The 14,419-nt window shown below is 57.0% G+C and overlaps 6 protein-coding genes across 6 annotated transcripts; 3 read left to right on the top strand and 3 right to left on the bottom strand.

The window, feature by feature from the left end:
* Positions 1-64: 64 nt before the first annotated feature.
* On the top strand, positions 65-1,431 carry BCV69DRAFT_297824 (Pkinase-domain-containing protein; the record flags this gene model as incomplete). Its single annotated transcript, XM_025494160.1, has 2 exons — positions 65-556; positions 631-1,431. 2 exons carry the CDS (start codon positions 65-67, stop codon positions 1,429-1,431), a joined length of 1,293 nt encoding a protein of 430 aa, XP_025349699.1.
* On the bottom strand, positions 1,327-4,576 carry BCV69DRAFT_281517 (hypothetical protein). The gene has a single exon (XM_025492016.1). The coding sequence runs from the start codon at positions 4,449-4,451 to the stop codon at positions 1,638-1,640; it is 2,814 nt and encodes a 937-aa protein (XP_025349698.1). The 5' UTR covers positions 4,452-4,576; the 3' UTR covers positions 1,327-1,637.
* A 191-nt stretch (positions 4,577-4,767) lies between these two features.
* Positions 4,768-7,597, top strand: BCV69DRAFT_281516 (DOT1-domain-containing protein). Its single transcript, XM_025492015.1, has 2 exons — positions 4,768-6,791; positions 6,894-7,597. Exons 1-2 carry the CDS (start codon positions 4,984-4,986, stop codon positions 7,279-7,281), a joined length of 2,196 nt encoding a protein of 731 aa, XP_025349697.1. The 5' UTR covers positions 4,768-4,983; the 3' UTR covers positions 7,282-7,597.
* On the bottom strand, positions 7,298-9,590 carry BCV69DRAFT_292956 (hypothetical protein). The gene is made up of 2 exons (XM_025493820.1): positions 9,198-9,590; positions 7,298-9,114 (listed from the first exon to the last, which is right to left on the bottom strand). The coding sequence occupies exons 1-2, from the start codon at positions 9,472-9,474 to the stop codon at positions 7,445-7,447; spliced, it is 1,947 nt and encodes a 648-aa protein (XP_025349696.1). The 5' UTR covers positions 9,475-9,590; the 3' UTR covers positions 7,298-7,444.
* A 96-nt stretch (positions 9,591-9,686) lies between these two features.
* Positions 9,687-12,583, top strand: BCV69DRAFT_311333 (hypothetical protein; the record flags this gene model as incomplete). Its single annotated transcript, XM_025494852.1, has 3 exons — positions 9,687-10,572; positions 10,657-11,783; positions 11,882-12,583. Exons 1-3 carry the CDS (start codon positions 9,801-9,803, stop codon positions 12,581-12,583), a joined length of 2,601 nt encoding a protein of 866 aa, XP_025349695.1. The 5' UTR covers positions 9,687-9,800.
* A 142-nt stretch (positions 12,584-12,725) lies between these two features.
* On the bottom strand, positions 12,726-14,171 carry BCV69DRAFT_241156 (WD40 repeat-like protein; the record flags this gene model as incomplete). Its single annotated transcript, XM_025490004.1, has 4 exons — positions 12,726-13,038; positions 13,144-13,300; positions 13,402-13,829; positions 13,924-14,171. Coding segments are annotated over 4 exons (1,146 nt in total), but the record flags the coding sequence as incomplete, so codon positions are not given.
* Between the last annotated feature and the right edge of the window lie 248 nt (positions 14,172-14,419).

Below are 14,419 nucleotides of genomic sequence, written 5' to 3'. Positions count from 1 at the left end.
ACCTCTTCTACTGAAATCCAGCTCCACAGAACAGGCTGCCCTTCACAAGGAAGTGCAGGCCATCATGGCGACCAATGGAGGCTCGTCAGCATCCTCTGCTGTCATAGCCTCGTCCTCCAAGGCTCTCACTTCTTCAGGCCCTTCCGCCAACAGCTCCGTGCGCACCCGCTACTCAAAGGTCAAAAAGGTCGGCGAAGGAACCTATGCCTCCGTTTTCCTTGCCAAGAACCTCGAGACTGGCGAGAGTGTCGCGATCAAGAAGATCAAGATTAATGCTGGTGCCGGAGGAGGCAAGGATGGGCTGGACCCGACGGCATTGCGGGAGGTGGGCTTCTTGCGGGAGATGAAGCACCAGAATGTCATCGCTCTGCTCGACGTCTTCTCTTCTGGGTTGGCAACGCAGTCCCTCAATCTTGTGCTAGAATTTCTGGACACCAATATGGAAGCATTGATCAAAGACCGCTCGCTCATATTTACACCAGCGGACGTGAAGAGCTGGATGGCAATGATGATCTCCGGCCTCGAGTACTGTCATGCTGTGGGCTGTCTCCATCGAGTAAGTGGGAGCCTGCTAGCAGCTCAGGCTTGTCCACCTTGCCTTTTTGCTCACCATCTCCTTTGCTCCCACAGGACTTGAAACCAAACAATCTGCTCATCTCCCCCAGTGGCCACCTCAAGCTAGCCGACTTTGGTCTCGCCCGCGAGCTCGCCCTACCGGGCACCCGCATGACAAACCAAGTAATCACTCGCTGGTATCGACCTCCAGAGCTACTCCTCGGTGCACGCCACTACAGTAGTGCGGTGGACATGTGGTCCATCGGTTGCATCTTTGCAGAAGTGATGCTCCGAACTCCTTACCTCCCTGGAGAGAGTGATGCAGATCAGATTGACATTATATGCAAGGCCCGAGGTACGCCTAGCACAGCAGACTGGCCCGGCTTGACCAGTCTACCGCTACACCACACCCTCACCACCGTCAACCACCCGCGGCCAAACCATGCTCAACTCTTCTCCGCGGCACCAAGAGGAGCAGTCCAGCTCCTCGATTCCCTCCTAGCCTATTCCCCTCAGAAGAGACTCTCCTGCACAAAAGCCCTGCAGCACATCTACTTCTCCTCAACACCCAGACCCACCAGTCCGGAGCAATTACCACGACATGCAAAGAAGGATGAGGAGATTGCACAGGGTCTCTTGAGCGATTCGAGGGAGAAGAATGCAAAGCGGGAAGGGGCTCAGAAGGGTCTTGGGGGATCCACGGCGGTCGAAAGTGGAGCGGGTGGGGCAGGCGGTGGCGCGAAGAGAAAGGCAGCAGAAATCAATGGTGGGGTTGTTGGTGCTGGTACTGGTGCTGGTGGAAAGGGACGAAGTGCAGTGACAAAGGAGATGATTGAGGAGAGGAGGAGAATAGCGAGGAAGATGGCCTTTGGATGATCAAATCCTATCACCGAGGATATACTTGTATTATAGATCTCACCGGCTAATGGCAGCAGGACCTCTGTCACCCCTGCAAGTCTGACGCGACTGTATGGATATCATTGGGATCGGGATCAAACGCACAACAGCAAGCAAGCAAGCAAGCAAGGCAGGGCAGAAGCAGAGCTCTCCTCTCCTCTCCTCCCTCTTCCTCTCTTCCCACCTCAACCAAACATGCTCTTCCCACCACCAGCTTTACCGCCAAGGCCAAAGCGTCCCGTCCCCACCCCCGTACCCATACCCAGCTTGCCTCCAAAGCCCTTGACAGGGCTCAGCGTGACGGGCAAGTCCAACGTAGGGTTGAGGAGATTCTCTGCTTCTTCGTCCTCGCCAGCTCCAACTCCAGATCCGAGGAGTTTCTTGCCTGCAGGTCCATTAGCGGCGCCTGTGCCTCCAAAGAGGAGAGGATTGGCCCCGGCTCCTCCGCCACCGAGGAGACGACGCTTCTTCTTCTTGGTCGCGTCGAGTGCTTCTGCTTCTGCGGCCGCGGCCGCGGCAGCTTTGGCCGCTGCTGCTGTCCTGCTAGCTGCTGTGGCAGAGGAGGACTTGGAAGTGGCAAGAGGAGTTGCCTTGATGGGCGCAGACTTCTTGACGGGAGCAGCGGCAGGAGGACTTTGTGCTACGCGTGCCTCCTGGGCTCGGATGCGCGAAGCGGCCGTCGAGGCCGTCAACGTCGAGGAGATGACCGAAGAGCGCTTGCTGGCAAGACTGCTGCCGGACGATGTCGTAGTCTTGGCCTTGAGCGTAGCGGCGGCGGCGGCGGCAGCAGCAGCAGGAGCTTTCCTGGTGGAAGCAGCAGGAGCGGCCGCTTTGCTAGCTGTAGCTGAAGGCTTCAGTACGACGAAGCTGTCATTCTCAACCTCTGCCTGTTCGTCTTCTTCGTCCTGCTCATCGGAGACTTGTGCTTCTTCTTCCGACTCCTTGTCTGAGTCGTCTTCCAGTACAGGGTACGCCGGTCGCTTGCGAGGCTGAGGCTCGGCTCTGGCGATGATCTTTTCTCGGAGACCGTTAGATGAAGAGACGGAAGAAGAGGAGCTCTTGGCAGGCGCAGCACGAGACGTAGGGATGCTCTTGGTTGCGCCGGTGACTCGCGAGGATGTCTTGACGGCATGGGCGGCAAAGGACGAATCTCCATCTTCCTCGTCTACGTCCATTTCCGAGGAGGAAGGGGCCGCGTCCGAGGCAAAAGCGGCCGGATTAGCTCGCCTTCTGGCAGCGCCAAGGCTGGCAGTCGATGCAACTGGAGCCTTCCTGAGAGCTGCTTTCTTGGCCGTCTCAAGCTCTTCTCGCAGTCGGGCATTCTTCTCAACTTCCTGCTCGAGCTGCTCCTCCAATTCGGCATTGGCAGCGGCCAAATTTTTCACCTTCTGTCCACGACTCCGGGCAATTCTCACAGCCCTGGTCAGCTGCTGCTCATCTTCCGCCCTCCGGGCAGCTTCGTGGTATGCTTCCTGCTTGGCGCAGATCAGCTCAAATTGCGCCTTGCGAAGGGCGTCGAGTCCAGTCTCAGTGCTGCAGAGGGCCATCCAGACCGCCTCGTCCTTGGCCACTTTCAGGTCCTGATAAGCAAGCTTGAGATCATCGTACTTGCGTCGAAGTACTTCGTCTCCCGTCGCAGCAGTCGTCTCAGCAAAGGCTCCATTGGGCGCTGCAGCCCTAGTGGCCTCCTCGAGCTTCGCCTGCTGCGCCTCGGCAAGCTCCGTCTCGAGACGCGAAGCCTCCGACTGCCATCCCTGAGCATCCTCCTGTGCGCCCTGTAGCTTCTGCTGCAAGGAGTGGTACTCAATCTGGAGACCGTTGAGTTTGGCAGTAAGCTCCTTGGTGGATGGTCCGTCATCGCTAGTATCCAGAAACGAGTCGATTCGCTTGCTTGGGCTACGGAGAGGAGACTTCGCCACGGGTGTTGGTTCCGATACCTCCATTTGTTGGCTTCCGTGTGTAGCTTGCGAGGATGGCTGAAAAGGTTCTTCATCTCGGGCCACGGTGCGCTCCGGCTCGCGGATCATGTCAGAGTCGGGTGAAACTTGCTTAGCTGGCGTGGCAGTGTACGGTGAAGCAACCTCTCGCTGAATGGCACGAGCTGCTCGAGGAGTAGCAGAATCTTCTTCATTGTATAGCGGCTTCTGCTGTTGTGGGGTCTGTCGTATAGGGCTGGGCAATGTCGAAGAGTGGGCAGCTCGGCGCGGCGTAGCATCAGGTGCCATTACTCCCCACTCGTCTGCAAGTGCAGGTGCAGTAGGAGTCGCCGTCGACGCTGCGCCTCTCATTGTGGCTTTGCGCTTGTCCAAGAAGGGATTGACTCCTCCTTCCATAGCTGCTAGAAGCTTCCTCTCGAATTCGGCGTCTACAGCCGATTGGCCTTTGGAGGGCGAAGCCTGCCTTGGAGTTTGCTGAGAAGCGGCAGCCCTGGCTTTGGTGGGCGAGGAGAGAGTCGGAAGCTTAGGCTGATCGACGACAAGCTGAACAGATTGGACATCAATGGTCCGTCTCTCCGATGTCGCGCCATTCTCAAAGCGACTCTTGGCCTCCTTGACTGCTCGGGGAGTCTCACCACCTGCTTCCTGTCGGGCTTGGTCGAGGCGCGTGAGCGAGCTCCTAGGACGAACATGCTCGGATGCGCCTGCAGATGCTGCCGAGTCTATTAGACTGAGACTGATACCCGCCTTGGCAGCTCGTGTGGCCGCGGTGTCATAGAGGGTCCCGGCACGGTTGGGACTAGGCCGAGGAAGGGAAGAGGTGACCTTGTGGCTGACATTGCTAGGCCGGTCCCCAACGAGACTTCCGGGACCTGAGACGCTGAAAGTACTCTTGTGAGACTTCTTGAAGCTGCCCATTTGGTCCAGAGGGGGGAAAGCGAAGTCCTCAGCCGCTTCTGACTGAGACGCCATCTTGTGGTGCACCGGACTCTTCTCGCTTTGGGTAGGCGTTGCTGAGGGGGCTCTCTGCTTGCGGGGAGGCGAGTCCCTAGCGATGAACATGGTCGCTTAAGCAGCAGTGTTCGCCTCCAAGACGTAGCAATGTGGGTGAAGATTCAGCAATGAGCCAGTGTGATGATGGCGATGGTGTTGATATGGATGTCAAGGTGTGCTTTGCCCTGCTTGCCTGTCCGTCCCCCTCGAAGTGTTGGATGCAGGCACACACACACGTCGGTGTTGATTGTCCGAGGCGCCGCGCGCGGAATTCCAAAGTCACGCGAGGCGTGGAAGCGCTGCCTCGGCCTCCGCCACGCCACGCCTCTGCACTTCCGCCCTCGGCCTACCCACCTCGGTCAGGCGGTGAGAGAGGGGTCAGTCCTTCTCACCCTCCTCCCTCCAAGTGTTCCTGCCAGCCGCTGCCACTGCTACCGTATCAGCATCAATAGCATATCAACACATCCATACCCATACTCAGGTAACCTATCCACACACCCAATCGATCCGAGACCAGACGCCGTTCCTGTCTGCTGCGTCACCACATTACCCCAGACCCCGCATATCCACCCCTGCTCATCCTCCACAGCTACCTTGGCCGATGGATTTCTTCCAGGCAGCAGCACTGCCGGCCTCCAAAAAGGTCGGCCAGTCGAAGTCCTCGGGTACCAATGGCCATGCAAGCCTCTCGTCCGGCAAACCAAAGCCAGCAAAGTCCAATGTCGTCGTCTCCACAGTCAAACGTAAAGTGATACCTCGACCGCCCGTCGGCAAGCCCGCAACTGCCACTCCCTCCTCTCAAGACTCTTCTCGGACCAATAGCCCAGCAGCAAACGCCCTCCCAGCCGAGGTCAGGGCCAGAATAGAAGCAGCCAGGGCTGCAGAGCGGGAGAGGGCAATCGAGCGTGAAGCCGAAGCTCAAGTCAGGCGGAGCGGCAACAAGTCAAAGGGCGACAAGAGGTCGGATGCTTCGAAGAAGGCCAAGAGGAATCGAGAGGAAGACTTCATCGATTCTGAGGAAGAGACCGGTGTCCGCAACACTGCGAAACCAAAGAAATCCAGAGCAAAGGCGCTGGCGGACGAAGAGGATGACGATAGCCTCTTTGGTTCTGCCGACGAAAGTCGTAGCAGTAGACCACCCGTCTCTCGCAAGCAATCTAGACAGGCATTGACGCCACAGCAGAATACTCCCTCGGCATACACTTACCTTGGTCGCTCAGGTGTTGTCCAACCGTACCTTGTGCCTCGCAGCATGGGTCCTGCGGAAGGACAGGAGGAGCCTTCCTTTGCAGATTTTGTGGCAGAGCATGGCGAGCCAAAGAGCGCATCTGCTCTCGTTGCAGAAGCCATGTTGAAAGGCTCTGGGAAGTCGAGCCGCTGGGGTCCCTTCTTCAAAGACCTTGCTGTCTCCCCTCCACCCCAATGTACCCTGCACTACCCCGCAGAAGGAGCTCAGGAGGACTTTACTCTCCTCGTTCCGCGAGACAGCGATGAGTATGATCCGATCTCGGATCTTCTTCGAAGCGTATATGTCATCGTCAAGCACTACCTCACAGACGAGCAGAGGAAGGAATTTGGGGAGCTCAGTGAGCTGGAAATGAACAGCATGGCCGGTCAGATTTGGGCTGGCCCCTTGCTCATCGATGGTGCGAGCGAGGGAGGCGAGACTCCCGCGATGAACGGAGGCGAACAATCGTGCCCAGCTACGCCGGCTCATCTGTCTGCCCCACCTTCTGCCTTGGGAAATCTCGCCTCACCTACTGCAGCCTCTAGCTCTGGGGCCACTACCCCTCTGCACACCCCTGGCGGGTCCAGTAACACAGCCTTCGACACATCTTCTATCCTTCGAAGCTTCTCCAAGTCGCGCAATCGCAGAAACGGTCACCTCTTCCTCCACACCGTGACTCGATTCAACAATGCCCTCTCCGACCTCCGAGCGAGTGGAGCCTTGTCGAAGAACATTGCCTCTCTTGGCGAGAGCGGAGTCCCCGAGGATGTCTGGGGACGTATCCAAGATCAAGCCTACGCCCGTTCCGTCGCTCCGCGTGTAGACGAGCTGGCCAGCTACCGGTCGTTCTCCGACAACGTCTATGGCGAGCTCACCCCGCGCTTCATGAGTGAAATCGCTCAGCTCTGCAACCTCACCCCTTCTTCCACACTTGTCGATCTCGGCTGCGGTGTGGGCAACCTAGTGATTCAGACTGCCCTACAGGTAGGTTGCGAAAGTTATGGAGTAGAGATGATGCCTACTCCTGCTGAATTGGGAGTTTTACAGGTGGAAGAGGCAAAGAAGAGGTGGAAGATGTGGGGTTTGAGAGGAGGGGAGATGAAAGTCTGGAAGGGAGATTTCCTCGAGGACGAGCTGGTGCGAGTGCACATGAGAAAAGCAGACGTGGTCATTGTCAACAAGTGAGTAACAAAAGAGAGCGGAGAAGCGCTCCTCCCGAGCATGGTCCGCCCGGGCAAACCGTCTGACCGTCTCATGTGTCACTCTTGCCTCCCCTTGATCAGCTACGCTTTCACACCACCCCTCAACGGCTCCCTCTCCCTCCTCTTCCTCGACCTACCCGAGCACTGCAAAATCGTCTCTCTAAAACCCTTTGTCCCTCCTGATTTCCGTCTAACTCAACGCACCATTGGTTCTTCTTCTGCCATTCTAAGTGTTCAAGAGAGAGAATATGGTAAAGGAATGGTGAGCTGGACGGAGAGGGGTGGAAAGTATTATATTGCCGAGGTGGATAGGAGTTTGGTAAAGGCATTCATTGAGTCGGGGAGTGTGGCGGAGGTGGTGGCTAGTCCTAGGAAGGGGAAGAAGACGGGAGTGGCAGCGGGGAGTGGGAGTGGGAATGGGAAGAGGGGGTCTGTGGGACCGGAGGCAGAGGTGGGCAGTCAGGAGTAAGGGTTGATGCATCTATCCTTATCTACCACATCTGCCTCGTCGTTTCAGCATGTGCTCCTGTCTATAGCATTGTTCTCTACATGCACTACGATTATACACGTTGCTTGTTCTTCCTTGTCGTCACCTGAACCCCATCCTTCCCTCCTCTCATTCAACGCACCCGTCATTGCATTTCCATCAAAGCCTCCTTGACACTCTCCGACCCCACGAATTTCCACCGATCATCATTCCGGCGAAGCGTATCCGTAAGAGCCCTGATCTCCTCTTCACCCATGAAAGCCGACGCTGATGTTGAGAAGGTCGTGCTCATGGAGCGGCGCAGGATCGTGCTCAGGGGCGCAATGAGGAGTGAAGGTGTGAGGAGCTGGTAGCTGTCACCTCCATCTCCTCTCCCTCCTGCTCCTTCTGGTCCTGCCTCGTTGCTGTTTCTGGCGGCTCCTGCCATCAAATGGGGAGGGGGTCCATTGCGACTACCTCGACGGTAGAAGTGCCGCTCCCATTTCGCAACTTCGACGCTCAGGGAGGAAGGCAGATCTTCTTCCGCGGCTTCGGCGCGAGCTTCGAAAAGAGAGCTCGCAGGAATCGCGTCTGCCTCCCCAGCAATGACGATGTACCCCTCATTGACCAATTGCCTGACACACCTCTCAAATAGTCTCCTCATCTTCTCACTCTTGGCCTCGCCCGAAGCAGTCGGCAGAAGACCTTTGCGAGCACTCTCTTTCTCACGTGAGCGGATCATGACGCTTACCACTCGATCGGCTAGCTCCCAGAGATTGCGGACAGTCATGAGGTACTGCATTGTAAAGACCGGTGGCAGTGGCGAGGTGGGCCCCTCGCTGGAGCGCTTTCTCCCCCTGCTTTCTAAACGAGCGCGCTCGCAAAGGGAAGTGAAGCGGTTGTGATCGACGAGGAACTTCTGTACGTGCAGACGAAAGAGGTCTGCTGTACATTGCGAGTCTCGTAATTTGGAAGGGGTGCGCAGCTGCCGACTTTTGCCAAAGTGCGTGGCGGTGCGTCGTGGCGGGCTTTCGGGAGCTGCTGTCTGGCTTGAGGCGAGGCTGGAGCATTGACGAGGGGCAGACGCAGTTTGCTCGGGCATGGGATGCGGTAGAGTGTGCTGAGGTGCTTCAAGCGAGGAAGAAGGAGGCAGCGGTACTATGCGTGAAGCTCCCTCGGTCTGCGCTTCCAACTTGATCCTCCGTTCTCGCTGCCCTGGGTAGGACTGCCGAATCTCCGAGAAGGGCACTTCGCTGGAAGCTCGCTTCAGTCTATTGTAACGAGAGCGTGGCGCCAGAAGACGATTCGCTACCGAGCTGGCCGACAGCGACAGTCCATTTTCGTCCTGGGTAGAATCCGGTCTTGACTGAACCAGGGCTCTCAGGTCGTCGCCGAACTTGCGCTCCATACGAAGGGCCTCATTAGGATGGCAGTAGGCGGCAGCGCTACGCGACTGCAGGGGCAGTACAATTCGTACAACAGATAGACACTCGCTCGGCATGGCGAACACCTGACCGTACTCTGTCGAATCCATCTGATGAGCTCGCAGGTTGTGACGCGCTTCTTCGCTTGGGTCATCATTGAGGTTGTCGAGCGATTGGACATCCAGGCCTACCTTGAAGGTCGTCTTGCCACGCTGTGTACTCCATTGACGTCTCCAGATCTTCCCGGTGACTTTGACGACATCTCCACTCTCCAGCGGAAGAGTTGGCATGCTTTGGTAAGATTCTAGCGTCTGACGCGAGCTAGGCGCCACAGGCGGGATACTCTTGAGGAGCGAGTCCGGTATGGATCTGCTGTGAACGGAGACGTCGATGATCTGTGTGCCATCATCGACTGTCAGGTGTGGAGAGATCAGGTACAAGCAATGTCATCAGCACGTCAGTCACCATTTCCAGAGCCCTCGGTGATGAACTCACTCATCAGGTCCCACCGTCTGTCCTTCTCTGTCACCCCAACAATGATGCCAGCAATGGTAGCATACGTGCAGGGAGTCCTCTTGTGCAGATATACGGGCAGACTTGAGGGTGCGACATTGCCTCCGACGACTTGCACCTTGGCCAGAGCGCGGTTGCGCAAGGTGAGAGCATGACAAGGTCGATCGACGTATGCGTAAACAGACGAGGCTACATCCGCCGGGAGTGCTTCATCTTGCGAGAGGTACACCGTAGATGTAGCTGACCCCGAGGAAGGCATGACAGCGTCTCAAGACTGTCTGATAGCTGTCATGCCGAGCTGTGTGACCCGCTGCGGATTTGACAAGACGAGCAGATGGCGGCGGTCAGGTAAGACGTGGGTGTTGTGGTGAGTGTTCTGTCGGATAGAAATGCGGAAAGAGCAACACCACTTTGCCAAAGTCGCGTTTTCCGCTGCTCCGGATTTCTGGACATCCGCAACTTGCCGGACCGGATGGGCTCCACTTCATCCGCACCTCATACTCATACCCATACTCACACTCACGCTCAGACGCGGCCCCCTGGGGAACCAGATCAGACATAGGTTACAACTACTCCTCGGACGCCATGTCGCTGATGGCGTCGCCCAGCTACGCCCCGCTGGACTCAACCTACACATCCCTCTCCTCGCTCCTGTCCGCCCCTGCAGCATCCTCAGCCCACATCGCCCTCCTACCGCCTCAGGCCCTCTACTCCTCCCTCACCCTCTACCTCGCACGTCTGCCCACCGAGACGTTGCCAGACTTTGTCAAACTACTCGCTACCAGTCGCAGCTTGTGGAACACCTCTTGCATCGTCAAGGAGGACAAGGGCAATGGCAGGATACACGAAGATGTCCGGACCGATGGGCAAGGCGTGCAGGAGCAGCCCTCCTTGCTGAGACGATCTTATCAGCTACACTTGGCAGCAGCGAGGGCGGTCTTCTCTCACATCGAGCTGCTGTTGACATTGCAAAATGGTTCGACTGGGTGGGGGACACAGCGCAAGCTCAGACAATGGGTCGACCTGGTGAATCAAAGCTTGAGCAGCGCAGAAGCCCCCTCGATTCCACACCTGGAGCCTAGCGTAGCGGTCCCCAGACTGTCCATTCTTACGGGCTTGCTCGTGGGCCTGACAGCGTACAAGCAGCAGAACCAGTCTGAGAATCGACAAGGTCTCAGCGTCAGAAGGGCTCTCCAGGCGGCGGAGTCTCACTGGCTCGTCTGCTTTGGAGAAGTGATGCAGGGCTTGGCTTCGTTGGGCAAAGTTGAAGACCAGTCCAGCTCCGAGGAAGACGTGTGGGAATCAGAGTTCACACAGCAGACTGGAGGCTCGCAGACTCAAGGCGAAGCCAAGAGAGGTGAGTAATCAAGAGACATTGAGGTAGCAGATAAGGCTCAGAGCTGACATCCCCAATGCTTCTCTCCTGCGACGCCTTGCCCAGCTCTCGTGCAGTCACAATCTCTCATTCCTCTCCTCCTCGCAGCTCAGGTGGCCAGCAGTCTCACGGAGGAATCCCTCAACAGCATCAGTGCTGAGCCAGTGCTGGAGGTAGTACCCGACGCTATCCTCAGCCTCTTCCCGGCAGAGCGTCTGAGCCTGTCTCCAGATTCCGCTTCTCGGTCTACTCCCCTGACCCATGCTCTCTTTCCCCTTCTTGGACCCCTCTCGCGGCTGGTCTCTAGTGCGGCAGAGAAAGTGGCTGAAACATCGCGGGCAGAGGAAGTGACTCGTCTGCTGTATACGGGCTCTTCGGGAGAGGGTGCTGGAGGCGGAGGCGTGGTCTCTAAGTTCGTCAATACAGCATCGCAATTGCACGATCGCTTCGTCGCTGCGAAGATCGGAGATGCAGTTATGAGGGACCTCGACGAGGCTTCCAGGACCGCCCTCACTGACACATGGTCGGCCCTCAAGTCGTTCCTCTTCGTCACCATCCAGCTCTTCGACGGAGTCCTCGACGGTCTTGTCGAGGTGCTGCCTTCGCCAGTATTCGCAGTCAGTCAATACGAAACGCAAGCGGATCTTGCAGTGAGCCTGCATCCTACGAGTAACATACCCTTGCATATACTGCAGATACTCACTCTCCAGCTGCAAGGCCTGATGAACCTTTCATTCATTACATTCTCCCTGACGAATCCGGCTGGGGCTACTGGACAATCCGGTGAAGCGGACCCATCGCAAATCACGTCCAATGAGATCTACGAGAGATTCACCACGTATCGCCATGCCTTCTACGGGGCCCTAGAGGTCCTCAAAACGGACAAGGGAGCCTCGACGTATCTTGTCTCCTCCCTCGAAAAGGAGCTCCCGCCCCTAGACGCTAGCATCGAGCACGCCTGGCACCCGCGCTCCAAGCTGACTCTCTTCCTCGACGTGTGCGAGCAGCTCGTCGGATCTCTCCCGGATGAGGTGATCGAGGAAATGGTACTGCAGAGGTGTAGACCTTATCTGCGCGACGCTACCTACCCTGGGCCTTTCGAGAGTGCCCACTCCTGCGTCTTGGCCATCTTTGAAGGAAAGAAGAGGGTGTGCAAGGCTCTTGCGCCCTTTTACATTGAGTGTGTAATCGAGGTGAGTGTCGCTGCACGAAGTACTATCCACAGCAGGTTCAAAGGGACAGCTTCACACCTCACTTCTCCCTCCCTCACGTTCATTCCCGGATCTACCAGTCCTTTCCACAGCACCTCTCTCCCTCGCAGCTCTCCCATGCCCTGTGCACCGTCATCGCCTGTCTCTCAGACCTAGATGACGCCAGAGCCTACTACGTCGTCGAGCGTCTCGAGCGCGAGATTGGCGATACCTCACCCGAGAGCGGGAGCGGGAGTGGGGGCGGGAGCACTGTAGCAGGTTCGACCAGACGTCGCAAGGGCGAATTGCGCTTCGAGCCACCTGCTGCTTCTACTTCCCCTCCATCCCCCAGTCCAGCGCAGCTAGCGGGGGAGAAGATGCTCACCACTACTGATGGACAAGGAGGCAACTCAGACGACGAGGCTTCCTCAGCGCAACGTACCCTACAGCTTCAGTTGGCGTACATCGATGCGCTCCCCTATGTGAACCTGGTACTGCTACGCTCGGTCCTCTCCAAGGTGAGGGGGTACATCCTTGATGCCCGTGCGGCGGAGGGGGGATTAGGGGGGTCAGAGAAGCTGGAGACAAACAGTGGCGATAAAAGGGAGGAGAAGGAGGGGGAGGAGGATGCAGGGCAGACGAATTCGAAGACGGAGGCAGATATGGAAGGAGGAGAAGGAGAGGCATCACCACATCTCCAGCTATGCAGGAGGACTTTCAAGGCGCTCAATGGCATGGACGACACGGCCCGGCAGGAGGGGGTTCGCTGGTGGCTGGAGTGTCGTGAGGAGTTTGGAGTGTAGTCTGGACGTCGAGGCAGTAATGGCTTCTTTGACTTGTACTATTAGCAATACTACCCCTCGCCGTTCTTTTGAAACGAATCAAATAGGTCCTCGACTTCCGGCTCTGCTTCTTCGCCTTGCGGCATATCTAAGTCTTGGGCGCCCTCGGCTTGCACTCCTCCCCTCCCTTCTCCCTGACCCAAAGTCTCACCCTTCCCTCTCCCCCCTTCCCAATCCCTCCAACCTCCGCATTCATCTCCCCGACAATTCCCTTTGCCCTAGTCATCTCCTCTGGCGAAGGCTTCTCTTCGAGATTCTCTGCGCCAGAGGCTACGACGAGGATTTGACCATCGGCGGAAAAGGCTGCAGTGGAGAGGGGAGAGGGGTATTGTGGTAGTTGGCGAATGCGCTTTTTTAGATAGGGGTCCCAGTAGGAGAGGAAGGCATCGCCCCCGAGGGAGAAGAAGGTGCCGTGTCTACAGAGCGAGGAAGAAGACAAGGGAAAGGAAGAAGACAAGGGAAAGTCAAAGTCAGCAGATTGGCAGGGCGTGCGGTTTGCTCAGAAGGATTGGCAGACTTACAGGGGATTGTAGCCCATTGCATTGACTGGGTAGACGGTATCGACTCCGTCTACCACAACGCGATGGCACTTGAAGGCGTACTTCTTTGCCTGAGCCTCACTCGATGGATCAAGGAACTCCACGGAGATCCTGCCTTCCACAGACGAAGTTGCATAGCCTGATTCAGTAGGCACGAAACAAGCACAACATCAAAGCCAAAGTCAGCTCCTCTCTCGCTTCCGCTGCCATCTGCAGAGCTCCGCACAGTTCCCGACTCACCGATGCCATCTGCGCTACACCGTAGATCGCGAATCATGTACTTCAGACTACTCTCCCTCGTCTGCTCTGCCTCCCACTCCTGTGCATCCTCCTCCCCGTCCTTGATCTGATCCACCTTACTCCTCAATTCCACCAAATCGTAAATCTTGAGCTGCCGCCCTGTCATAGCTACCACCAGCGTCTTCTTCTCACCACCCTTGAGGAGAGCACTAGAGGGAAAGGGGGGAGAGACGTCCATTGCTAGTACCTTGTCAGGCAGAGAGAGGGTTTTGAGGTGACGTGGAGGTGAGGAGGTGGGGTCCCAGAGTTGGAGTGTGCGGTCCCAGCTGGCTGAGATGAGGAGGTTGGTACTGGGTTCGTAGCGGATGCGGGAAATGGCAGAGCTGTGCTTGCCGATGATCGTAGCCTCGCCTGTTGTCAGGTCAAGTCTAAGTGAAGGAGATAAGGCATCAAATGGTCAGCCGATGGGAGTCTTGCAATGCAGCGCAGCATATAGTCTCGCCTTTACCTATGACCACTTACAATCTAACTCTGCGATCCACACCTCCGCTAGCCGCCAGCCTCTCATTGATCCAGCAGGTATCGAGCACGGGAGCCTCATGTTGGAAGGTGTGAATCTGCTGTATCCGACTCGATTTTGTCTCACCATCGGCTGAGCTAGCCTCCGGAAGTTGGTAAAGTCTAACAGTGGAGTCCCATGAGGAGACCAGGAGCTGCCTGCTGGTGGAGGGCGAGGAGGGATTTGGGTGAAAGGCGATGGAGGAGACTGGGTGAGATGGAGAAGAAGGAAAGGGATATTCGCTGGACGTCGTCTGGTGCGCTGCTGCTGCTGAAGGTGGAGGAGCTGACATGGCGGGCAGTATTGGCGTGGTGGTGATGGTGTTGGTGTTCTGGTATAAACAGGTCGACTTGAGCGGAACGGTTGTTCTCGTCTTTGCCTTTCCGCCAAAAGGGCGACGCGCCACTTCTTCTCCACTCGCGGCGGCCAAAGCAACACACGCACGCACCCAGCGCTGCT

Source organism: Pseudomicrostroma glucosiphilum (genome assembly GCF_003144135.1).
Source record: "Pseudomicrostroma glucosiphilum strain MCA 4718 unplaced genomic scaffold BCV69scaffold_3, whole genome shotgun sequence".
NCBI lineage: Eukaryota > Fungi > Basidiomycota > Exobasidiomycetes > Microstromatales > Microstromataceae > Microstroma > Microstroma glucosiphilum.
The sequence above is the reverse complement of the archived record's forward strand: the minus strand, read 5'-3'. Positions and strand labels throughout refer to the sequence as shown.